This window comes from Haemaphysalis longicornis, unplaced genomic scaffold, assembly GCF_048455015.1.
Source record: "Haemaphysalis longicornis isolate Haplotype H1 unplaced genomic scaffold, Haemaphysalis longicornis Haplotype H1 scaffold_4, whole genome shotgun sequence".
Lineage (NCBI taxonomy): Eukaryota > Metazoa > Arthropoda > Arachnida > Ixodida > Ixodidae > Haemaphysalis > Haemaphysalis longicornis.
The window spans coordinates 139449063-139473105 of record NW_027526361.1 but is presented as its reverse complement, the minus strand read 5'-3'; the positions used below and the strand labels follow the sequence as shown (position 1 = coordinate 139473105).

General features: G+C 45.6%; 1 protein-coding gene and 1 long non-coding RNA gene across 5 annotated transcripts; one reads left to right on the top strand and one right to left on the bottom strand.

The window, feature by feature from the left end:
* Nucleotides 1-658: 658 nt before the first annotated feature.
* On the bottom strand, nucleotides 659-3586 carry LOC144180598 (uncharacterized). Of its 2 annotated transcripts, none has more exons than XR_013324466.1 (4): nucleotides 2828-3586; nucleotides 1611-1694; nucleotides 792-855; nucleotides 659-691 (listed from the first exon to the last, which is right to left on the bottom strand). It is a non-coding gene; the product is annotated as an uncharacterized LOC144180598 (long non-coding RNA). The 2 variants fall into 2 exon arrangements; XR_013324467.1 differs by having other exon boundaries at nucleotides 661-711.
* A 6728-nt stretch (nucleotides 3587-10314) lies between these two features.
* Nucleotides 10315-24020, top strand: LOC144179418 (uncharacterized). 3 transcript variants are annotated; one of them, XM_077707772.1, is made up of 11 exons: nucleotides 10315-10377; nucleotides 13690-13771; nucleotides 14769-14859; nucleotides 16254-16362; nucleotides 16502-16550; nucleotides 18329-18372; nucleotides 18435-18507; nucleotides 20178-20268; nucleotides 20379-20462; nucleotides 20519-20640; nucleotides 22001-24019. In XM_077707772.1, exons 3-11 carry the CDS (start codon nucleotides 14784-14786, stop codon nucleotides 22265-22267), a joined length of 915 nt encoding a protein of 304 aa, XP_077563898.1. In that variant the 5' UTR covers nucleotides 10315-10377; nucleotides 13690-13771; nucleotides 14769-14783; the 3' UTR covers nucleotides 22268-24019. The 3 variants fall into 3 exon arrangements, with proteins under 3 accessions (XP_077563898.1, XP_077563897.1, XP_077563899.1); XM_077707771.1 differs by lacking the exon at nucleotides 10315-10377 and adding an exon at nucleotides 10482-10889 and having other exon boundaries at nucleotides 22001-24020; XM_077707773.1 differs by lacking the exon at nucleotides 10315-10377 and adding an exon at nucleotides 11007-11231.
* Nucleotides 24021-24043: the final 23 nt, after the last annotated feature.

The following is a 24043-nucleotide window of genomic DNA, read 5'->3' as shown; positions in this document are numbered from 1 at the left end:
TTTGTTTAGTTAACGAGCGCACACACGCACATGCACACACGCACGCACTAAAAGGAGAGTAACTGAACAAGCAGCTACGGAGCAACTCGTGCTAACCATATGACCAGAAGAAAGTAAGCGCACAAAATTTTGGGTCACCTGACTCCCAACTTGAATCTCCCGAGTCAGTAACCTATACAGGTTAGTGACTATTCGTCAAAGTCGCTCGCTAGCGGAGTGTTGTGTCTTCTGCATGGTTCATGTATTTTTATTAGGCAGAGATTAGGATGAAAATCATTTAAATATAAATGCACTATTAAATTTTGAGAATATTAGTTTATTGCTTACCTTGTGGGTTCCTGTAAGCCTAATATTCGCAAAGTGGATCCAGTCACCAAAGATGTGGCCCGCTATCGACTGTGACCTGCGTCACACCAGCAGCAGCTGGAAAGCATAGGGCGCGACTAGTTATGGGCTGCATAGCAGTTCATAAATTGAACTACTAAAACAAATCAAAATACGCTCTCAGAAATTTTCTACACTCACCAAATACTATTCGGGAACGGATACTAACCCCTCGGTCCTTTTTCTTCTTTTCTTCCTGTCCAACTGTATATAGATGACCGCTACCTCAATCGAAACAACCCATCTGAAAATTCGCTTGGTTGTAGAAGCGACGACGTTTGCTCCTCCAGTCCGGCAGATCTTTCACCTAAAAAAGAACACAAAGTGCTACAGAGGTATTACAGATGGTTCACACAAAAGAAACACCCATTAAACACGAATGTGTATAATGGTCCAAGTTTACTTACGTAATAAAGGGAACCAAAGTGGGAACTCATAAACGAACAACTTCGATCCTAGTCTTTCTCAGCACTGAAAAGAGTTGTGTGACATGTTTAATACACGCTTGGAACAGGCTAGGGGAAGAAAGGAGGAAGAATTTGAGCATTTTACAACAACCCGGGCATTCTTCTTTTTTTTTTTATTTGCACTAATGCAGGAAGGTTCTGTTTTTCAGTCAAAGCCATGCGTATCATTGCAGCCGCTAAATTTGTTAGCGTTCACTTTAACCATGGTTTTTGTTTTTTCACGCTCGGCGTTGTTACCTCGTCATATGAAACGCACCCTGTTATTCATCACTGCTGAGCATTTACTGGATTTTTCAAAAGTTGGGAAGAGCGCCTGGAACCACGGCTGTAAAAGCCTTTGATTCAAGCTGTTGGAAACCGCACCACCGATGAACAGTACTAGAACTAGCCTTTTTGCTCGAAGCATGTCGGTTTTATTTCGGCGAACGACGGCTGTGCATGATCAATGCGGCCCCAATGAAAGCGTGTTGGTTCCAAACAATTCTGATAAAGTACGCGCAGTAGGCAAAATTCTGTATCCAGAGTGACCTCTTTTGGGCGGAACGGTTCCCTTTAGAGGAAGTGGGTGATCGCTAGCATGACCAAGTACCTCCCACACCTCTTAACCCCAATTCCCCCCTTCGGATCTTTATCGGCTTAGTTGAAAGTGGCACCTGCCCTGGTCATTCCAGCTCCTGTTGTGCTGTGCGTTATCGATTGAATTCGCTTTTCCATTTTGATTCGCTAAACCCGCTAGCCATTTACACAATATTTACTTACCAGTTTCTATGGTCTCGGGATTGGCACTCATCGTCGATGAACTCCGCGGCTTTCCCGGTTTGAGGGTATCTTGAAAACCATAGCCTGCAATGAAAGTGACTTCGACTCTTTACCAGCTGCTATTTACCAGCCTTTTGGGGTGCATTTCTCACAACTCAAGAACGCGCTATGCTGCTTTAATGCATTTCAAAAATGGAAGTCGCAAACGAACGCATGTACTCGAACAGCGCACTTTTTCCCACCCTCTGTGACACCTTCAGCCCTCAAAGTGCCCCTTTCTAACAAAGTTGGCTATATAGTCACGCAGGTTGTCTGGTTGCTTACTCGCCAGCGAAGAAAGCTACTACAAAAGGCTCAGGTTTGCAGCTTTTAACAATATATCCCAGAAGTCTGACGAACTTTTTGCGATAGGTATACCGTCATACCGTCTAAGTTAACCAGCGGCAAAATAGGCTACCAAGGGGTGCATTCTGTCCTGTTCGATTGCGTTTGTATCGACTACATTCCGAAGTAGCTGCACTGGCTGCACCCCCCCCCCCCTTTTTTTTTTTCACGTTAGGGAACCCCGGCGTTCCCAACATAATTATCGCATCGCCAGGCAATTAGGGGCAAATGTAATGCTTTTTTTTTTTTTTTTTCAAAATTTCGCACAGCGAACTAACGTGACACGCACATTATTTTGTTTCGCGTGCCCAAGCCGCTACCTCACTTGCCCGGCTGAAAAGTGAAGATCATTCGAGTGTGGGCGAGGTTAGTTATCCGAATTCACTTTGCTTTGCACAAAGCGCGCAAAAATCGTTTCCATGCAACGAACAAAAATAGTTTCCATGCAACGTACCCGTAACATCGATTCTTCCATCAATACTGCCTACTATATAGTTCAAAGGCCCGTTCACACTTGCGACGATGAGACGCGATTTCGGAAACTTTTGCCGCCCGGCGATCCGTTTTGTCGTTCGGTCTCGGCCAATTTGTCGCCGCGACAGAAATCGCGTTGTTCGTCGCAAGTGTGCACGGGCCTATAAGCAAGAAAATACTCACGAGTTGCTCCTGCACACATTCCTTGTATGTCGCTTACATTGCCCAAACGCCGCCTCTGGCGCTTCGTTTTGAATATCCAGCGATAAACGGGTCTCGGTTGGACAGACCACGGAGAAAGATATAACACCATCGAACAGGCTACGACTGAACAAGCATGCGCTTGCGAATATACTTACGTCTACAACTGCAGTGTTCCAGGTAAACGATCCGGTGTAACGACTGGAGCTGGGTGCGCACGGGGTCGGCAGTGGCGAGAAAAGACCCCTTGAGCCCTTGCCCTTTTTTCTTTCCCTCTCATATGGGGCGAGAAGGCAGTGGATCTCCAAGCAACTTTCCGCAGCCGCTGTCTGCGGCTGAAACCTGTCTGAATGAACAAAAAGCCGTGGGGGGATGCTACACAAAGGAACGTCGCACAATGCGACGGGAAACTTCTCCACCCGCCCTTGGGGACAGCGCCGCGAAGTTCGCCTTTTACATCGCAAAGTGAAGACAGCCTTACCTGCTCGTCTCAACGAACAAAATGAAGAGGACTCGCGAACAAGATTGACTTTGAACGAGACTGATCGTGATGCCCGGATCAAGGAACGCTTCATAACCAAACATGAAATACGAGTGGTGTAGGGAGAAAATTTGTAAAAAACACCAGTGGCATTTTTTTTGTAAACTAGAACTTCAACGTTTTGATTCACTAGTCAGAAATATCATGCTTCGATGAAAAAAGAATTGTGGGCAACTTAACCAGTCCGGCTGGTGCGTATGGAATAACTGTGTGGTCACATAACTACAAAAAAGGGTTGTTTTTTTTTTCGTACATGTATGCTTTAAACAAGCGAGTTACCCCTGCAGCCTTGAACACTATTAGCGAACACGATTACGTAATTTCTCGCCTGATCGCAGATAAAGCATGCCTTCGCCAGGAATGCCTTCGCACATGGAGTCCATCTCCCCCCCCCCCCCCCCCCTTCTTCCTCCCCCGTTAAACGGCTCCGAAAATTACATAGTCTCACGACTAGAAATAATAGTATATCATTTCACAGTAAATCACGGAATATTACGCAAATTACGGGATATTACGGCTAGAAACTGCTCTTTCTAACGTTTTCTAAAATGTTTTCTGAGTGAATCTAGAGCAATCTCTCCCCTGCCCAAAGAACCACAACTTAATAGGAAATAAGTCGCAACGAGTAAAATAAATTTGCTTTATAATAGGTGTTGCTTGAAGTGTGTTAAAGAAAAACCTAACAATGGACACAAATCGTAAGATAAACTTTTTAAACGCGGCATTAATATAATAAAAAAATTCAGTAAGTGCAGTAAATAGTCATTCACGACATATGATTTACCAAAATCAAAATACAACAATACGTTCAAAGCAAATAAGGCATACAAGAACCAGACCGAAGTAGGTGGCTAGTACCAACAAATATATTTTACATGACCTGCTCGAGACAGCTAGCGCACCGCTGGCGTTGTCTTATTACCGCTGTTTCCAGAAAACTGCACGTGCACTGCTTGCGTACTCAAACGCTTCGTCGTCGTTTTCTACCGTCGTTGTCTTCTTCCATCGCGGCACGTTAGGAGCACACTACGAGTAACCATATCTGTTCTTCAAATGTTTTCGCATCGAAATGCCTTTGAACCGAGAAGTCCGTGCATCGGAAAGCCCGTGCGCCGAAACGTGCTTCACCGAAATGTCCCAGACCCCGTCATAACAGTAACAGGGAGACACTGAGATCGGATGATTCGTTTCAAATTAGCTCGATGGCATAGGCGCCAACAAAGTGGGCGCTGAAAGGCTCGATCCCCCCCCCCCCCCCCCTCTTCCCTCACCCTCCCCATTTTTCGAGGGCTTCGTGTCCTTACGCCGCACACGATGATGGGAAAAATATGGGTACGCAGCTTTTCAACAACAAACGCAACTCAAGGTTTTAAACGAAGTTCGCGTAATTGGAGGCTAAACATTGCGCTTCGGCTGATTATAAGGACTCGAATACTTCCTAATCGTCTTGTCCTTGCCTGTGAGAAGAATTCGGGCTTTGAGTTAGCACAATGTCTGCAAGGCACAAAATGGGAAAAAAGGAGTCATTTCAATTACATTTGAACCAGGATGTAACTAACTTCCATGTGACGAATTCCTGGATTTAACAAAGTTTTTCAAATCCCCATTGCCAGCCTCATTGAAAACGATGCGTTTTCGACCTGACCTCTATATAACGAAGGCATGGCAACAGTTACACATTCATGTAACGAATTCGCTACGCTGATTAGCCATCGTTCTTTGCACTTTTTCTGAAAAATTGGCTGGAGATATGCACTAATTTAGTGAACATTGCCCGCGCTGCAAACTACCGTGTGTTTCCAATGTGAGTGTGGTGTCGCTTAGGTGCTAGGCCCAACTGTCGGTGAGTATATTCGCGCGTCTCCACTGATTTCTGAGGTGTAGGTTCGTTGGTGATGAGTTCTGCTACTAGAAAACAAAAAGATTTGTCTTTTCAAGACAAGCTCGCAATTTCAGGTGCCGTCTCCGCAGGCAAGTAGGATCAACGTTGTCGTTCGGTACAGCATCCCAGCTAGCACCTTCTCAAAAAGTTTGAGTGCACAATTAAATAGCATCAAGTTCGCGAAAAGGCGCCCTTTCAGCACACGTTTGCTCCTTGAAACTGGTTAAAGCAGCGAAGAGTGTCAAAAGGCAAAATTGATAGTTACGTTACGCTTGCGAATACAGGGGTATAAGTGACCTTGATTCTTTGGACTGCCGTGTACTGAAAAATTTCGTGGAAAAGCAGAAGCCGCAAATAGAGCATTTTTTTCACTCTGAAATAAATTCTTGAAGGGAGAGTTCACTATCCCTGATGTCAAGTATTCTGATTTAGTTTCGGCTTCATTTACGGGTGCCTTAAATCGAAACTTGCATATAATGAAAACCTGCATGTAACGAAAATTTTGAATTTTTATCAACTTCTTTACATACAGGTTTAACTGTACGCGTAACTCTATATTTCGACGTGGTGCGTGCTTTTACACGGCGGATAAACCTAGGCTTGCATCAAAATTGACGAATTGATTACGTCTGCCGCAAAGGGAAGTTTTCAAAGTTTCAATTTCGTCGCCTAAACATTTTTATGAAGTTTCATCAAAGGTAATACAGTTGTCAAACATTATAGCTTTTGCAGTGAATTAACAACACCGCAGCAGCAGACATCAAAATATTTAGGCAGCAATCGTGCCGCCAGCGCAGCGCTATGGGGAGGAATTGGAGCGACAGCGGAGTGCAGTTTATATACGTAGATGTTAAAAGTTGAAATCCACTCTAGAAATACAGTTATACGGCTACAAAGGAAGGCTGTACAGCTTGGTTAGATACTTCGCAAGGGTCCCGGTGCTTGATTTCACCTAGGGTCCACCGCCCATCGACATCATGAAGTCGATTTCCCGACTAAACTTATAACCAGGAGGCTAGCCGTTTGTAGCGCGAGCGTGAGCGCAGGGTATCATCGATAGTGAGCACTTACGCGCTCGTATAGGCTCAGGGCAGGAGCATGGATATATGGTTAGCAACCGCCACCAAAATGTTACAGAGAGGAAGACGTGAAACGAAGATGTATTTACAAGGCGTATTTACACCCGCCTTGGTGGCTCAGTGGCTAAGGCGTTGTGCTGCTGGGCACGAGGACGCTGGTTCGATTCCCGGCCGCTGCGGCCGCTTTTCCGATGGAGGCGAAAAGCAAAAACGCCCGTGCGTACGAGATTTAGGCGCACGTTACAGATCCCCAGGTGGTCAAAATTAATCCGGAGCCCTTCACTACGGCGCGCCTCATCGCCTGCGTTGCATCGGCGCGTTAAACCCTACAACCCATCAACCAACAAGGCGTATTTACATAACAGAAGGCTCCGCGCAGACCAAGAACGCCAGAGCTTCGGCTTCTTCCTTTTCAATACATGTACACCTCAGAGTCGATCTGAGCGCACCCAGCGTGTTGTTTTGGCTACAATTTAGCACACGTGCGAGCAGGCTAGGCACTGGCGTTCGTGTCTTCTTCCTCTGTGAATGATGCACCATAACAATGCTGTTGTACTTTATATGGGTAATGCGAAACAAAATAACGCGAAACTGCGGTGTCGCAGTCTCGCGTTGCATGCGCAGGGCAACTCTGGCTTTCACTGTAGGTGTGAGTTCGTTACAGATCTACCAAATCATCCACTGGGTGTTAATTCGATCGCCGCATTGATAAGAAGCAGCTCTCGCATTTTTGTTTTCTGCTTCAATGGCGCAGAATTTGCGGTGCAAACGTGACAGGAATGTAAAAATTACACATAACACTGTCAATTCCTATTCATTTTTTTCTATTCCTATTCATTCCTAGTCATTCATTCATTATTTCATTCATTCATTCATTCATCCTAGTCATTCATTCCTAATCATTCCTAGTCAATTCCTAAAATAAATTTAACTTCATATGATGCTTACTGAAAATAGTTAAAAGCGTGCTTTCGTGTATATTTGAAGTAACCTGCATTTGACTTGCAAATCGTTGTTTCCCGGCAACAAGTGTATTTCTCGATGACGCAAAACACCTTCTGCTGCTCTGTGCTGTCGCTCTTTCTTGCGCTCGGTGCAGATGACAGAAAAGAAAAATACCAGGCAGCCTCACGCCGGAATACAAGACACAAGAACAGGCTGTTGACGCTCTTCCCCTGCAGGTCTTGAGAGGGGGAGCAAGCCCCCACCCGCCGCGCGCACCCGCATGATACACGCCTTGCAAAACGAGGGGAGCGGCGGTGGGCAACAATAGGACTGGTCATAAATGGGACCGGTTGTTGACGGAGCTATTCCTCTGAGGGAACAAAAGGCAACTGAGGGGAAAGCCGCCTTGCCTGAGAAATGTTTCGCGCGGACTCGCAGCGGCCAAAACCACAACTGATGACACGATTGGCGCTGTAATTTATCCTCCTCAACACGTTGGCTTGCCCATTTCCTGGGCTGGGCTGGGCTCATAACACAAAATAAACACGCACGCATACACACTTACAACATTTGTCTCAGCACATCTCCGGCGGCGTCAAAATGCAGTCAAGCACTGAAATAATGTGGCTGCGATTTTTAAAAGCATTGCCGTAGCCAGGATTTTATATCGGATGCGGAAGGGGGGGGGGGGGGTTTGAGCCACCAGAGCTGCTCAAACGAGCTGGAAGTTGGCCGCGGAAGACACGCCAAAGATAGCAGAATCGGTGGTGACACGCCGACGGCACAAGATGCAAAGTTCTATATATGTGAAATAAGGAAATAACCCGAAATATCCTCCCCCTCTTCCCTTTAATATGTCAAAATGGTGAAGAGGGAGCCAGAAGAACCGACCGGTACGTGCTGGAGCCTGGAAGCGTTATCTGGCGCGTGCGATTCACGTTCGCGCGAATCACCCGTCCTGGATGACCCCTCCCCCCCCCCCCTCCCCACTTCCCTCACGAGAAATTTCTGGGGGAGGACTTGTTTTGACCCCCTGTACCCCTGAAGACTTTGGTAAAAGCCAGTTGTATTGTGCAATTAGTTTGAACATTTCGCTAATGCTTCAAGCATAACATCACCCTGCCGTTGTAACATAAATGTTATGCTTATGTTCAGATTTATTATGTTACCTGACAGTATTACCTCGAGCATTTTAATAACGTTAAATTTCTAAAATTACTTCAACGCTATGCCTTGAACATTGTAATAATGTTGCAATAAAGATGTTACCTATAACGTTGCTTTGCGGGTACTTCTTAACATTATAATAATGTTTACATTTTTACATCCCATTAATTTTCTGCCGTGAACATGCCCTGAACGTTATTATAATGTTTCAATTTGTACATTACTTTAATGTTGAGTCCTGAGCATTTTAATAACGTTACCATTTCTAACATTGGGGATAAGTTGTTTCCTGAACATGTCCTGAACGTTATTATAATGTTTGTATATTTACATTACTTTAATGTTGAGTATGAGCATTGTAATAACATTAGTATTTCTAACATTGGTTTTAAGTTGTTTCCTAAACGTTAAATAAATGTTGGGAACAAAACGTTAACATACATGTTTGTTTTCAACGTAAAAATAACGTTTCTAACATAACATAAACATTGAATGTTTTTTTTAAACGTTACATAAACATTGCCTCGTAACATTTAACGTTATTTAAACTTTCGCAACTTCCAGATAACGTTATTCTAATGTTCTGTGCTACTTGGGGAGAGACGTCGGTGTTTCTCTTGTAACGCCGGCGAAATGTCAGTTGTCAGGGGTAGTTGCCGCTTTAGAGCGTGCAAAGAGCTGGTGCGTACTGGTCGGTATAGTTACACTAGCTGCGAGGTCATTACAGGTTTCACCAACTGTCAATAGAATGGCCCCGGCCGGCCGGACGGAGAGACTTCCACACGAACTTCCCCGGTGGGGGCGACGCCCCCACCGGGGAAGCTCGGTGGGGGCCCGCGCCCCGTTGCCCCCACGTAGTTGACGCCTATGGGCCCCTCTACAATTGCGCAGGCGGTGCCTCAGGTCGTTTGACGCCAATCGTAAAAAGATCGTGTGATGCCATAGAGAAATCGCCGGAAAGTGGGTGGGGGGTCACCGCTGCTTCATATGTTTTATTTCATATCTCGATTATTCTTTTGAAGTTTGCGATACGATTGGTATCACTGTTATCGGGAAAATGCAGTCTAGCTGTTTGGTGAACACACATATTTTGTCTTCATAGCCTTTAAGGGCGCCTGCAAACTAGCTACCTCGCTCATACTCTGTCGGGGGGGGGGGGGGGGGGGGGTGGGGGTTGGGGGGGGGGAGGGGGAGGGCTTGAAAACAACTTTAGCCCCCTTCCCCCCGAAAAAAAATCCTGGCTACGCGCCTGTTTGGCACGTTGGGCGCACTACAGGTAACACAGAAACAAGCAAGCTCCTTTGCCCCCAATGTCACAGAAAATTTCCGCCGACCATTAGCCATCTACTCTGGTCTTGCCCGGACCTGGCAGATATCCGAGACGAGCACAAGCCTTCGCAAGTACGAAGCCTCAACGGAGGGCTCTACCATGAAGGAAAGAAAAGGGTTGTATACCCATGGCTCTACCCATGGCTCTACCCAAAGGACACGCTGCTCACGATGTGGGCATTCGCCAAAAAGGCACACCTTGTGGGAAGGACCTAAAAATGGAGACTATCTTTCCTTCTTTTCACCACCTCGTGCCCTGTTCGGCCATATATCGCCATCCTTGTGAAATAATTTTTTTTGTTCCCTATATATCAACATTAGAAACAGGAACGTGTGCTTCTTCCAACCGAATGGTATGCTGTCTTATGTCGAACTTGGCTTTCATTGTTTACGCTTTATTGTAAGTTTTGTTTTACTCAACTGTGCCCTGTGATCGCCTGTGGCGTAATTCAGAACAGCGACGGCGGCTAAAACCGTGCGCAAAGGATTACTGGCGCCTCGGAGAAACAGCCGCCGCAGTAAACGCGAGGATACACAGACACTGGCTGTTTTGTAATAAAACAATTCGGGTGTGTGCGATTTCCTAACACAAGCGAGGCGAATTTTAATGCGTAAAGCAGCGCTGTTTGTTCAGCGCCGCATTTACCAACTAATCTAAAAACGTTGGCATTTACTGAGGCCTCAGCAGACGGCACATGTTCTGTGGAGAAAATGCGACCGCAGCGCCACTAGTACTAGCGACGTCCACTGCAGCACGCTGTGAAGGTGAGTTACGGTGTACATACATATGTCATTTATTAAAAACAATAATTAGTTTTTATTGGCGCAACTAGAAATACTAGGGAGTCGGTACTGTAATGTCACGGCAAAGACAAAGGATGTTCCGCAGTGGCTGGCGGACTATCTTTCTAGGGACCTAAACCAAGTCTGAGACGCGAGTTCTTCAAGGGAAGTGCGGTGTGGTGGGCAAACGCGACAGTTTCGAAAATGTCCTCTCACAAGGGGCTCCGGTTGGGGCCAAAAGTGTCGTGGCTGCAGATGGAGCTCCTAGTGAGCTTCCTGGAGCAGCACGACTGTTTGGTTGAGAACTCTAACCCCTCTACCCGACGAAGCCGGCTCGCGCCGGTTCAGAAGAGACGGCAGCTGTGGCGACAGCTCGCGGGGCAGCTCAACGATCAAGGCCCGTCCACGAAAAGCCCGGCCCTGTGGCGCGTCGTTTGGAGGCGGATACAAAGGAAGGCGCGTGACGCAACAGAGGGCGAGTCAGCCGCTAACCAGTAAGCACAACACTTTTTGCACGCGCTTTTTAAATGCGATACAGTGCCCCATGCGGACAGGTATGACGTCACGCGCGTGCGAAGGCGTAGAAGTTCATACCGATGAAAACCGCGAACAGCCAAAGTTAAAATAAGTAATTATGGGAACTTTATGAAATTCGGGGACTGGGGTTGCTTAACAAGTTGCTGTCAAACGTTGCGAACAATTCTGGGTTATGAGTTGTGCGCTCCAGCATGTACTACAAAGTAGGCCTAGGCGTTCATTGAAAATTTCCGCCCGATCAGTCGCCGGGCTTTACTAATGTAATTAGTCTATGAATCCACAAATGCAGCAGATCAAAGGTAAAGTTCCAAGACGCGTGAGAACAGAGCAGTTTGCGCCCACCGTACTGTCTTCAGGGAACGAAGAGCTGGACCCGGCCATGCCTGGTGCCGGGTCCAGTACGTCTGCAGTGCTGGCGTGCGTTTCCGGTGGAATTCGAAGTGGGCCCACTTTATTTAAAGTGGTTTCGCTTGCCTGCAACAGGTACCACTTGCTTCAAAGTGGGACTTCAGTTGGTCCCGCCACCTTAGATTTCAGAGCAAGTGAGGTGTTACAAACGCTGAACCGTCTCGATGAAGGCAGCAGAAACGACGTTTGGCTTGCTTGCTTAACTTGCTCAGCTTGTAACATGTTACCTAGCCAGCATGGCTGAAAAACTGACTTCATGGGGAGCTGGTGCTTTCTCAAGCCCAGGTGGATGGATGCAGGTTCAGTTGTTGCTCATAATGTCAGCATCATGTGTGATTTGTATACTTTTCTCACTGCCATCCACGTTTCCTGGTGACTAGGGTGGCACTGTGTTGGAGCATAGACAAGAAAAAACAAGATCTTAGTCTGGTATAGGGTGCATCACTGTGCTACTGTTTGCTGAGAATCACAAAGGCCGCTGCGCTGGTATCGGCTTCTCTGTCGACAGATCCGTCCATGAACACATGAACACAATCTCTGTACGACCGTTCCAAGCGCTCAAGTGCTAACATTCTCGGCATGAACATTTCCTGGGCGGCTCGCATTGACCAGTTGACGTCATCAACAACGGCAGAGTGCATAGCGATCGAGGCGACCTTGAAAAAGATCAAATTGCTTCGGGTGCAGCATGCGGTAATTCTAACGGATTCCAAGTCTGCTCTACAACTCTTGCAGCTTGGATTTCCAGCAGATAAAATTTGCCAACGCTCCCTGCGTCTTCTTCAGCAGATAAAGGAAAATGGATTTCGCGTTCGCTTCCAGTGGGTCCCTTCCCACGTAGGAGTGCTTGGAAACGAGGCTGCGGACCAGTTGGCTCGTGAAGCGACATCGTGCACTTGTCTTCTGAAGGTGGCTCCAGATGAACGGCGCATTTTAAAAACAATCATACAGGATCATTTCCGCTCTCTTTGGCGACCACAACATCAACCTTGTGTCACAAAAGGAATGAAGAGGACACAGGCAACCTTACTGTTCTGCATCCGGACCAACTCAGTGCGGACACCGGCGTGGCTCCATAAGCTGAACATTATCGCTTCACCTCTGTGTGGAACCTGTGGTGCTACAGGCGACATCGGTCATTTTATTATGGACTGCCGAGAGTATGCGGAGGAGCGGTTAGCTTTGTTTAAAGAACTGCGAAGGATGGCCGCTCCGCATGCCTCTTTGAAGGATTTAATTTTCCCGGAAGGCCATTGGATCACGAGGAGGGACATCTTTCGTTTGATCCTGCAATTTTTACGTGTCACAAGCCTCAGCGAGGCATGGTGAATTCCCGCGCATAGCGGTAAAAAGGTGCTGATCGGGTGAGCAATTGCCGGCATACCACGCAAGGCTAGGTCCACCCGTCAATAAACATCACCACCACCACCACCACCACCTACTGTTTGCTGAGGTTGGAGTGTGTGGGCAGTAAAGTGTAGTGAAATCAAAGTTGAAATTGGGCTTCCTTTTATACCATCTTTACTCGAGAAAATGTCTCTTAAATACGCAAGGGAAACGTGTGGTGCTGTTGGTGCCTTATGTGGCTTGAGTTATTTGCCCATGGCCAAAGCTGCATAACTTGCCAAATGCAGTTGTATTGGATGTCTTGTGATTGAGAGAGGTAAATTTAATGTGATTAGTCTTTTTCTCTGCATCAGACAACTTTTGGTCAGTTAGTATCTATTTAAATATTTTTGTATTTCGTAGTTTGTGGTTATGGTCAATTTGACCTTCAGGCTGAGGATGGAGGAACAGTAGAAGAGACCGGAGAAAAGGAGAATCGCAGGCTTTCCAAGTAATGTGGTTCATCGGCACAAATCTGTCTCGCTACCGGATAAATCATTCACATTGACAGTCATCACAAATGGGTTCTGCTTAATCCTTCAACTTTGCTCGCAGTGAAAGGGAGGTAGTGGAACAGCAAAGTATGAATGGTATAAATGAAACCATTGCACCAAAACATGTTTCGATGTGCTTCCTAAAATTTGACCCTTAGGTACATTAGCATCTGGTGTCGTATCACAATGTCGTAACATGGAACCACCAATGTGTTTGTTTACTTTGTTTCGGCAAGTGGGCTTGCCTTCATCAGAGTGAAGCAAGTCTGGTGAAGGCAAGTCCATTTGCCGAAACATTAGAGAAACTTTGCTATTGTTCATTTCGTGTGTCCAACCTATCACTGATCCTATATATATGTATATATGTGTGTATTATGCACTATGCTATTATATTAGGACTTGTTGCACAAGCATAAATGCTGCCAGTTTTCTGTGTAATCTTTATACTCGGTCTTGCGTGCATTTTCAGGAAACTAATTAGTGGCAAGGTGCGGGGACTGCTGGAACGTGTCGCAGCCCTCGTGGGTCCAACCGGTGAAGGAAGGAGTGAGGTATGAATCCAAGTGTAATCATCATCTACCAAAAACTTTGTAGTTGTTTTGTCTGACTACAGAGTTAGAGGTGAGAAAAAGTAATTTTTGTTAAAGGAGCCATGAAGACAAAACACAAGTTTGTGTTATTCGAAAGATTTCGTGTTTTATAGTGCCCCAGCGTTTGTCCGAACGCAAACGATGCTCTATTCACTGAGAAATTATTTAATTTAAGTTAAAATTTTGATTTTCCTGCTAAATCGTGTGTTTTCATGGTCTGCAATGACATCACAGGGCCTTGTTTACCGTTAGTGAACTTAGATGGCGCCACCACACCGCGGCAAGCCGTTTTCTGTCTTTGGTTTGTTTGTGAACGTATTTGTACCTGTCTTGTTTTGTTCATGGAGACAATCGTTTAATGAAACATGGTGCTCGCTCGGCAAATACGGTCACATAAGACATTGTCGCTTGCGTCAATCGGCCAGTGTCGTCTGAAACAACCCCAAAGCCCCGCAGTCCTGTGCAGCTAAACCAAGCATAGTGTGCGCAGTACCAACAGCAGCATACACATCGGTACTTGTATGTTTACGTGTGCTTCCGTAACTTCCACTGTTTGTCCCACCATTATTAGGGCTTTCAAAAGAACGTGCCCTAAATTTAAGCACAAATAGCTCGTTCAGCAAGCTTATAAGCTCTGCCTAATTTGCTTTTGCCACCCTCCACCAATCCCAGAGCTGTCTGGTATGACATCATAGGTTCTGTTGCGGGAAATGAGCTAGTGGGTCGCATGGCCATTCCATTTTCCGCTAATTATGTAGCTTATTTGAGCAAATTTTACGTTAAAAGTGGTGTCAGTATGATTCTAACGAGGCAGTCTTATGAATGAACCAAACTTGTGTTTTCTCTTCATGGCTCCTTTAACTGCACTGTTTTCAACGAAACCTGGCTCACCACTGTCAATTTTCTTCGCAAATAATTTACAGAGTGTGCTGTCAAATCTCATTCATCACATATGCAGGACAACACACAAGGTATGGCAGGAGGCAGTGGTTCCGGCCGACATCTGCCAATTTCCAAACGGGATACCCAGGACATTGGTGATGGCCAAGGTCTGTTTGCCAGCAGACTTTTCAGACTTCAAAACTTCAGTTTCGTTCGCTATCGCAGACATCAAAGCCATCTACTAATGCACGAGTGTTTGTTTAGACTCGGGTTTTCAAACTGTTCTACTGTTCATTTCAAACTGTTCATTCAAACTGTTCATTTTTTTATTCTCGCTAAGTCCGGAAAGCCTCTCAGTGACTGTGTTCGCTTTGCGTAGCTCCCTAAAGGGAGTGCTTACACCAAATTTCAAAGCTGAGATAACTATATAAAAAGCTTCCTTTGTATGTGGAGATACCTCCCACGAAGTTTCAACTGTAACCGTTCAGTATTACATATTTTAAATCAATTTTTATCTTTGCATGCGGCAGAAAGCTCAGAACAGATACCCTTTCGACACCGGCATCCGCATGACGCCATCTACTCCTCACGGAGTCACCTCAGACTGCCTCCAACGACAGGGCTCCCATGACGCAGCCAAAGCGCTGGCTCCTGTTAGCGTGCGCTGCTTCCCCTTGTGCACCCGTCACAGTTTTAGGACTGACGTCATGCTACCGGGGCACGTGCAACCACGGCTGTCCGGCAGCCATGGTCACACATCGTGGCAGCTGCTTCCCGTCATGGTGGCTGCTGCCTCGGTGTTCATTTCGTCGAAACCGGAGCTGACATGAATAAACGAGGCCGTACACAATTATTACTCTTAAAACAACAACCTTTAATTTTTGAGTAAACGCTGCGAAACTTGGCAGTCTTGCTGCTTTTTTACCACCGATTTCAAACACACCATTATTTTATGAGTCAGTCAATTAGTTCCTGAAATAATTAGAGATAACGAGCCATTTTTGGAGGAGCAATAAGACAAAACAGTGTTAGTCATAAAACTGTAATCTTTAAACTATTAATACTGCGAACTCTGGTGAATGCTATAAGAGAATTAGTTCTTTGATGCGCCACTTGGAACTAATTTTTGCAGTTCATTTAACTTTGGTAGCACCAGTGGCACAGAACCATTTCGCATGCCCATTTCAAACACCCAAGTCTAATGAGCTGTAAAATTAGTTCCGAGCGGTCCATCAAAGAACTGATTCTCTAATTGCATTCACCAGGGTTCAGAGTATTAATAGTTTAAAGATTACAGTTTTATGACTAACACAGTTTTGTCTATTGTTCCTCCAGAAATGGCTCGTTATCTCTAGTTATTTCGGGAACTAATGGACTGACTCATAAAATAATGGCGTATTTGAAATCGGTTCTAAAAAAGCAGCAAGACTGCCAAGTTTCGCATCGTTTACTCAAAAATTATAGGAAATTGTTTTAAGAGCCATGTTTCCCTTAAGGACCAGCTTTATTTGGGCTTTTCACAGCGGTGTGCTTTGTTCTGGGTGCATTGATTGTTGCTCAGGTGCTCCGTTCCGAGCCTTCCGGCGTATAGCCCCTGCCCCCTCCCGGCCTCCAGCGGTGGCAGCTGCCCCCTTTGGTGGACTCCTGCCCAGCAGCAGCCATTTCGTCGCGTAAGCTGGAGCTTGTGCAAGCTGAAGCGATGCACACCTGGCCGAGCACGAGTTGCTGTCTGCCCTGTCATAGCTAGCATGTTGCCTTTGTAGATGAAGCATTTCACCCTGCTGAATACTGCCGCTTGACGTCTTACAGGGAGGACCGAAACACTGCAGGCTACTCCGTGCTGGACTTGAAAAAGCAGGTCTGCCTTTGTACTTTTCCAGTGTGCATTTGTACGCGGTGCTTTGATTAACGTGGTTCAATGCCGTTCTTTTGTAGCAGCAGAGTTGGAAAAAGCAAACTTTTACCATTAGTTGACAAATTATCGTTACCTGGTGGTGGTTCACTGGATTTTTAATCCATTCGTGTGGTCCATCCTGTGGCTAATGGAATGAGGAACGCGATCTGTGTGGGGATTTTTCGGCTGAAGCAGGCAGAGAACAAGGACCACCCGGTTCATGACGGGCCTCTTGTTACCAAGGGACATAACCCAGAAAAGAACAACGCATGCAGTAAACTGCTGAAGGAAAGGCTGACTGAACTTGCACTGTAGCTAAAGATATCTTGTGTGAAAACTACGGTAAGGAGGCCAGCATTGCTATTGAGAGGGCCAAAAAGCGGATAATTACTGTTTACGGGGCGTGTGCATAATAACCGGCTTTTATGCCCAGGAAATTAGCTTCCCGTTTTGCTGAGACATCCCCACATCCCCATCGCCATAGAAAGTACCTGAGGGGACACATTACAACCTGTCTTGGTTAGGTACACAAGATATCAACCTCACCATTATGAAGGGGAAATTGGAAGGTGACCTTGAATGACCCTGGCATTGACACAAACGGTACACAAACCCAAGGAAGGCCAGATGCAAATCAAAAGCATGCCAGCCATATATTACAGATGATTAATGAATGCCAAAGACCAAAAGTAAATGAGTGATAGTGATGATTAGTAAGGTTGGGTTAACCCTTTCAGCGCTGAATTTTTTTTTTCCATTATAAAATTTTTTTGTGTTTTCTTTATTAATTGGACCCTGTAAGCTTAAAAACAAAAAAGTTAGTTTGTGATTCAAGTAATTAGCGATTTACCAGCATGACACCTAATTAGGTCATCAGGCAGTTAAAATTTAAATTTACAGCAGAAAGAATTCTAATTTTGGGAAGCAGTAAGCCCACAGGCAAAAAATAAGGCCAGTAGTTTGGGTATTTTTAGATTTGTGCCCATGTCATCAAACTGGGACTATGGTCCTTGGGGCCACCCTGACGTCACTTTGGCCTTCACTGCAATGCCTTCCTCTTTCGAGCATTCGGCTTTACCAAAAGACAAACAAAGCTGATATCTAGCGAAAGAGGCATCCTTGAAGAACTATTTCCCAGAAAAGTAGCTGTTTTGGTTTTGTTCTCAATGTGCTAGAAGTCTTTTCGTTCATGTCCTAAATATAGGACGCCAGGGCCGAAAAGGTTAAGATGGAGTAAAGTATATTAAGGTGGATATATAATTGATAGCAATGGTTGGTACAGTTGGAATGTGGGTTATGATGGAATGAAGACAGTAAATTAATGTGGCTGCATTGTCGACGTGTGGACGTGTGTATAAAAGGTATTCGTAGCAATAATATCTGCCGTAGTGGCTCAGTGGCTAAGGCGTTGCGCTGCTGAGCACGAGGATGCGGGCTCGATTAATGGCCGCGGAGGGCGCTTTTCTGATGGAGGCAAAAAGCAAAAACGTCCGTGTGTACGAGATTTCGGTGCACGTTAAAGATCCCCAGGTGGTCAAAATTAATGCGGAGTCCTCCACTACGGCGCGCCTCATCGCCTGCGTTGCGTCGGCGTGTAAACAATCAATCAATCAGTCAATTACCCGTCACAATAGTATGCTAGGCTTTTGCCTTTGAAGTATGTAAGCAGACTTAAGCGTGCCATGAAATTATTTTACTCTAAGCAAGCGTACGTTTTATTGTTTGTCATCTATTTGTTACAGAGTGGCACACTGAAGGCTGTTGCAGGTACAGGAGCAGAGAGCGCGTAAGTTCTTAATTTTGTGCGTGGGTGTTTGCGCATTCACCACACTTTGCGCTCATTTGCAGTGCCAGTGGGAGCAGCCCCATACTCGGCCTCATCAGTGCGTGCGGTGGGCCTTTCTTTGTGTCGAACAATGCTGTAAGGATGTTTCACTTTTTAACTTGAACTGTGCATCAGTACATTGAGGTCTGAACAGTTTGGGTCTCTGACGTGACGAAGCTTCACCTCTGTCATAAAGCATGCTGTAGAGAGGATTTTGGCAAAGGTTGGGCCACCTCAAAATCTGTACCGTGTGGCGAACATGAAAAAAAATGAAGGAAGCTCACAGTAACGTAAAAGACTTGAAAGTCGTGAAGCTGCATGCAACCTTCACGACCATCACGAAGGTTTAAGTCCGCGATTGCAGCCGATTTGCTTCTTCTTCGCTACTGCAACGACCTTTACTCCATCACTGTTGCTATAAGTGTGAGCTTCTTTCTTTCTTTTTCTTTTTCTTTTTTTTTTTTTTATAATAATTGGACGTCACCTTGGAGGGGCGTACGCTGTGACGTGACTTTCTCGTTCCGAGCAAGTGTTTCCAGGATTGCAGTGAACAATGGAGAATTTTATTGGTTAATCATCTTGGCCAGTCTCAGTAAGCGGGTATGCTTGGCTTGACAAACGTGCGCAGGGGACAAACGCTGGGTGGTTGTAGCGAGGCACACGCACACGAGCGCTAAGCATGTTCTTGGTTTTGTTAACTGCCCAGCGTGCGCAGTCACATGCAGACGTTTGGCAATTTCTTGGTATTTTTTAACTGCGAGCACGAAAAATTCCGATTTGATAAACAGCTTCTCCATTGAAAAAAAAAAAAAAAAAAGCACTTTTGGTTCTAAACGCGAATGTTTATATGGATGCAACGAGGAAACCCATCTGCGCATCTCTAATGCTGGACGTTTAAAACTTTCTCCGCTTAGAACAAAAGGCTATAGAAATAAAAATGAACATAATATGCATAAATATAAAAATTAACATAATGTTTATGTCAGCAGTGCTTGCGCTGCTGGGAGTAGCCAAGTAGGTGGCAGAGAGGGGATTGACCTCGGGCTGTGTACATTGTGCCGCCAACCATGCTGATGTTACTACAAAGGCAGTGTTACAGCTCGCTGAAACATAAGGCGATTGAACATAAGGTAAAAGGGATGAAGCTACCACAAAGCAAGCGATTATGGATATATGCTGTACTTGCCCAATTAACGGACCTCTCTCTGTCCATTTCAATCACACCTACTTCCTCTGCAAGTTTTGGGTCCTAAGAGAACATTGATAACAATCGACATTTGTTTGCCTTCTCATGGTGGTCTAGCTCACATTTCGGCGTTGTAACTGCAATTCTCCATTTTTCACGATTCTTTCTTGTCATCGTACTGAACGCAGGAGCATGTGGAAATAAACAGCAGGCGATTGCTAGCAAATACTTCTGCATCGCTCTGACAGCTCTGCGGCGGAGTTTCTGCGCGGCTTTTTAGCCCCGTCCGAACCAGCTGCAATATTGTGTTCGTCAGTTGAGTGCCTCACGCCACTCTCCGAGCCACTGTGGTGTGTGGCGTGACAAACCTTTACCTATCCAGCTTGGAAGATTAGAACACCGCGATTTCTCGCAGTAATATCTGAACGAGTTACTACGTGCAGTACGATGCAAACAAGTACAATTACACGCATGTGCGTTTAAAATATTTTGTTTGGAATAAATGTCGTTGACAGTCTCAAAAACTGTCTGTACGGACAAACTGCAGTGGAAGCTAGCTGTCGCATTTTCTCACACATAGGAGGCCAGCGCAGAAAATGCCGATTACAAGCCGCCATTGGCCACCCAAGCAGTCTGGCTATCTGCGGACGACCACTGGCAGACTTCTTCAGGCAAGTATGCTGGCATTTCTGGTGGATCGGGCGAGTGAAAAGAATGCGCTGCCCTTGCATTGCCTACTTTTCTCGTAACGTTGTGTCGATGGCGTGTCCGGTCCACACAGACCAGTCGGGACTGTCACCATCTGACAGTGGCAGTAGCCCGGGCGTACGGAACGACTGCGACCACAACTACGGCTGTCGAATGAGTACGTGAGTAAGGTTCTTCATGGTCGTTCTCTCTACAAGCGTTGACTGTCCTCAGTGGGAGCCGGTACCTCTGCTGGAGCATGCCAGCAGGCAGAGAGGTCCAAGATGGAAGGACTGCTGACACGGGTGGCTGCGGACTATGCGCAGTCCATGGCGTTGGCGCAGGAAAGCAAGATGGTGCGTACCAACCTCAACGGTGCATCTTGATTCAGTCGGAAGGAACAGTAAACATGCCACTTTCTGCGAGGACGGTTAGTGCAAGGCTGCTTGACTTAGATCTAACGGAATATGGCTGTGCTGAGCAAAGTCCGGCATTCAAAGCTTCGGGTGGTCTGTTACTTCGAATGTTAGAAATTTCAAATCAGGTTCGAAGGAGTACTTGCCCAGTCGTCGTTCAATGTGAATTTGAAGCTCAAATTTTCAGGCTCTTCCAAGAGCATAGAGCTTCTTCTCAGTTACAAGGTATTCATAGTAACGACGTGTACCTTCCGACTAGTTTTGAGTGTGAAGTCGGAAACGTAGCCGTCATTGCCTTCGCGCTTGTGCTAGTGCATGAAGGCGCTTGTGTCTTGGATTAGTGAGTAAACTCTGTTGGACAATATTAGAAGGCAGTGGAGGCGGGCTGTGTGTGTAATCCAGAGAACTGCGAGTGGGTACCGAGAGACTGGACTAGGAGTTCGAGAAGACCGATTACTCGATGGAGGGATCAGAGTGGGAAATTCGGTAGCACCAAAGGGATTCGAACAGCACGAGACAAGAGCAGGTGGAGGCCAGTGGGAGAGCCTGTCATCCTTCTGTGGACTTAAGCGGGCACATGGGTCTTCGGGACCAAAAAATTGCCCGAAAAAGCATTTCTTTAGGTATCACTTTTCTCTTGATTTGCGCAGTTTTTCCTCCAGAAATTCCATACTCTGAACAGTACCGAGTACTTATAAAAGCCATAGAGGCCCGATTTCAACAAAAAATTAAGGATTCTTCCGTAATTCCTCATTTCTTTGCTACGAGTGGTATTGCAGTGATAGGAAATTCTCGAGAGGCACATCCCACCATGTAGTGCAGCTAGGAAGATAATTTCTTTTGCACTGTGAAGCTGAATGTTTAAACCATCCAATAAGGGAAGCAGATTTTGCATTTTGTGTTTTAGTAGTTGTTTAATTAGCGGTATTTTTGATTGGTTAGAAGGAGGGCTTCAAACCTAGAAGATAGAATTGGTGTAAGCTTGTATGTGATTGCAAAACAAAAAGAACTGCTTCCCACATTTCATTCTCCGCAACTTATGGTATCCATTCATGCCTTGCAGGTAATCTTTTGTCAAGTAGTCTTTTCCATATTGTTCTCCAAAACAACCGAGGAAAACTTTTAATTATCTTGGAACCTAATTACCTCACATCAAAACTAATTGGATAATTGAAGTCATCTAAAAAAACTGAACAAGCCCACGAAGTTTAATCAAAATTGGTTGGAAAGCAAGAAAAAGTTTTTAAGACCAGTAGGCCCCCTTAAAACAGACATCTTGATGGTGATGATGATGATGCAGACCTTGGAACGGCTGAGCGGCCACATTGCGGAGCTCGCCAGTGCAGCCGGCCGTCAGGCCGACGCCCAGCAGCGCGTGGCAGCCGCAGTCGAACGTCAGGCGCAAGCCGTAGCCGAACAAGCCGAAGCCATCCGACGTGTGGCGGCCGCATGTGACCGCCTCGCCACGCGCCACTCGCAAATGACCGTTGAAGACGACATGCTTGCGGCGACCGCAACAGGTCTCTTGACAGTGCTGCAGCAGTTGGCGAGTCGCAATAACGAGTGACACAAGTGGTACGACGACGTCACGTTACTGCGTTTCCTGGATTATGTCACTCTGTAAGATACCAAAGTGCAATTACTATGGGACAACATCAAAGTTTCATGGCATTGGTGCAACAAAATTAACAAGTGTCTCTTGGTTGATTAGCAGGTTGCGAGTCACATGATTAGTATGACGACGTCACGTGGTTATTAGGGCGTTTCATGGATTATATGAGTTTGTGAGGTACGAAAGTGCAATAACGATGGGGTGGAATCAAAGTTTTGTATCATGGGTGCAGCAAAAGTTAATGAGCGTCTGGTTGCCATTCAGAATTCGTAGGAAATGTCTGCAAGTGCCTTATTTGTGCAGTTTCATAGTAATCTCAATTCGTTTTAAATGTAGATGCATCTTACATGCGCCACTGTGCGATGCTATCATTTTTAAAGCTCCTAGGTGGCTAGCTATACCACTGTACACATTCCCGTTATCGTGTACTGCTGGAGCCATTGTTAAGTTTGTTTTCTCAAATCCTTTGATCTGGCCGTTACTCATTCTTTGTAGCCAGACTATTACGAGTTGTGAATTCGGAGAGTATGACAGCACATCATTTCATCTCCTTGCTTTTTGTTTTAAGTTGGACCAAGGTGGTTCGTCATCGTAATGAATTTCGTGATGTTTAATTGTCCGTGATGCCAATTTCATGTTGTTTCTTTTTAGTTTTAAACACAACCAAAGTACTACCTGTTCTTGAGTGGTTGCGGCCAGTGTTGCCACGTTGAATTCTTTTCTGCGGGAGGTTTTTGTGTATTTGTTTCTTTGTTGTGTGTCAGCACCCAAGCAGCGTTGGATGCTGACGAGAGAACAATTTTTTCTCAACAGTTGCACTGCTAAGTACAAATTTACAATGTGACCCGCCTAACTTGGCTCAACCTGACCAAGGTTGGCTTGGCTTGGCTTAACTTGACCACCTAACTTGACTGAGCAACACAGCCTTCCTTGGACTAGTTAAGTGTCACTTGGGAATGTCATTTGTGTTAAGTGTCACGTTTTTTCGCCACACTTTACTGTTTCTGCCATTGTCTAGTTTGTGGGCTCATGCACTGTTTCTGTTACCACTTGTTTTGTTTTGAGGCGCAGAGAATCACCCGTGCGTAAACATTTCCATGTATATATTTGTGGAACGTTTTTTGCGTTTGTTTCATTGATGAAATTTCACAGCAGTTGAGATCTCGAGTGACTCGCTCTTAATGCATTCCTCTGTTGTATCTCTAGTTGTTTAGAGTGAATGTGATTTAATCCTAAAGGACTTTATCATTTATAGCAGCTGAAATTGCCTGCAATTGTACCATGTGATAATAATACTCCTTGAAAGTCTACTCCAGTGGTTCTCAAACAGGGTTCTGTGAAATTGAGAGCTCTTTCACTTTTTGTGTCCTTTGCATTTTCAGGAAGAATGTGCTCTCTCTCCTGGTTGCACCCTTAATTGCAATAGCAAATGATGCCCCCCACCCCCCCTCTCCTCCTCTTTCTCCGTTTCTCCTTACGGTTCTTACCGGGCCACAGTGCTTTTTGCGATAAATCCGTGATTGTGGACCGCAGTTCTAGTCCATGCCGTGTACTGCCATATTTCTTTTATGACTGTGATAGCACTCGCAGTACTAGTCATGGCTCGATGAAAGATCTCAGCCTGTATCCCTTTATATTTGAAAGTGTTGGAAACTTGACTCTTTCATTTCGTTACTCGTGAAAAGCTTGGTTGTTTTGCTGATGGAAATAAAATTGTTCCAAACAGCTTTT

Bases quoted from the DNA above. Each gene is read 5' to 3' on its own strand.
- LOC144179418 (XM_077707771.1), top strand. From the start codon at position 10,600: ATGTCCTCTCACAAGGGGCTCCGGTTGGGGCCAAAAGTGTCGTGGCTG. The intron at 16,551-18,328 runs GTCTGCCTTTGT...TATTTGTTACAG, and splicing joins TGCTGGACTTGAAAAAGCAG to AGTGGCACACTGAAGGCTGT. The intron at 20,269-20,378 runs GCAAGTATGCTG...CGGTCCACACAG, and splicing joins CCACTGGCAGACTTCTTCAG to ACCAGTCGGGACTGTCACCA.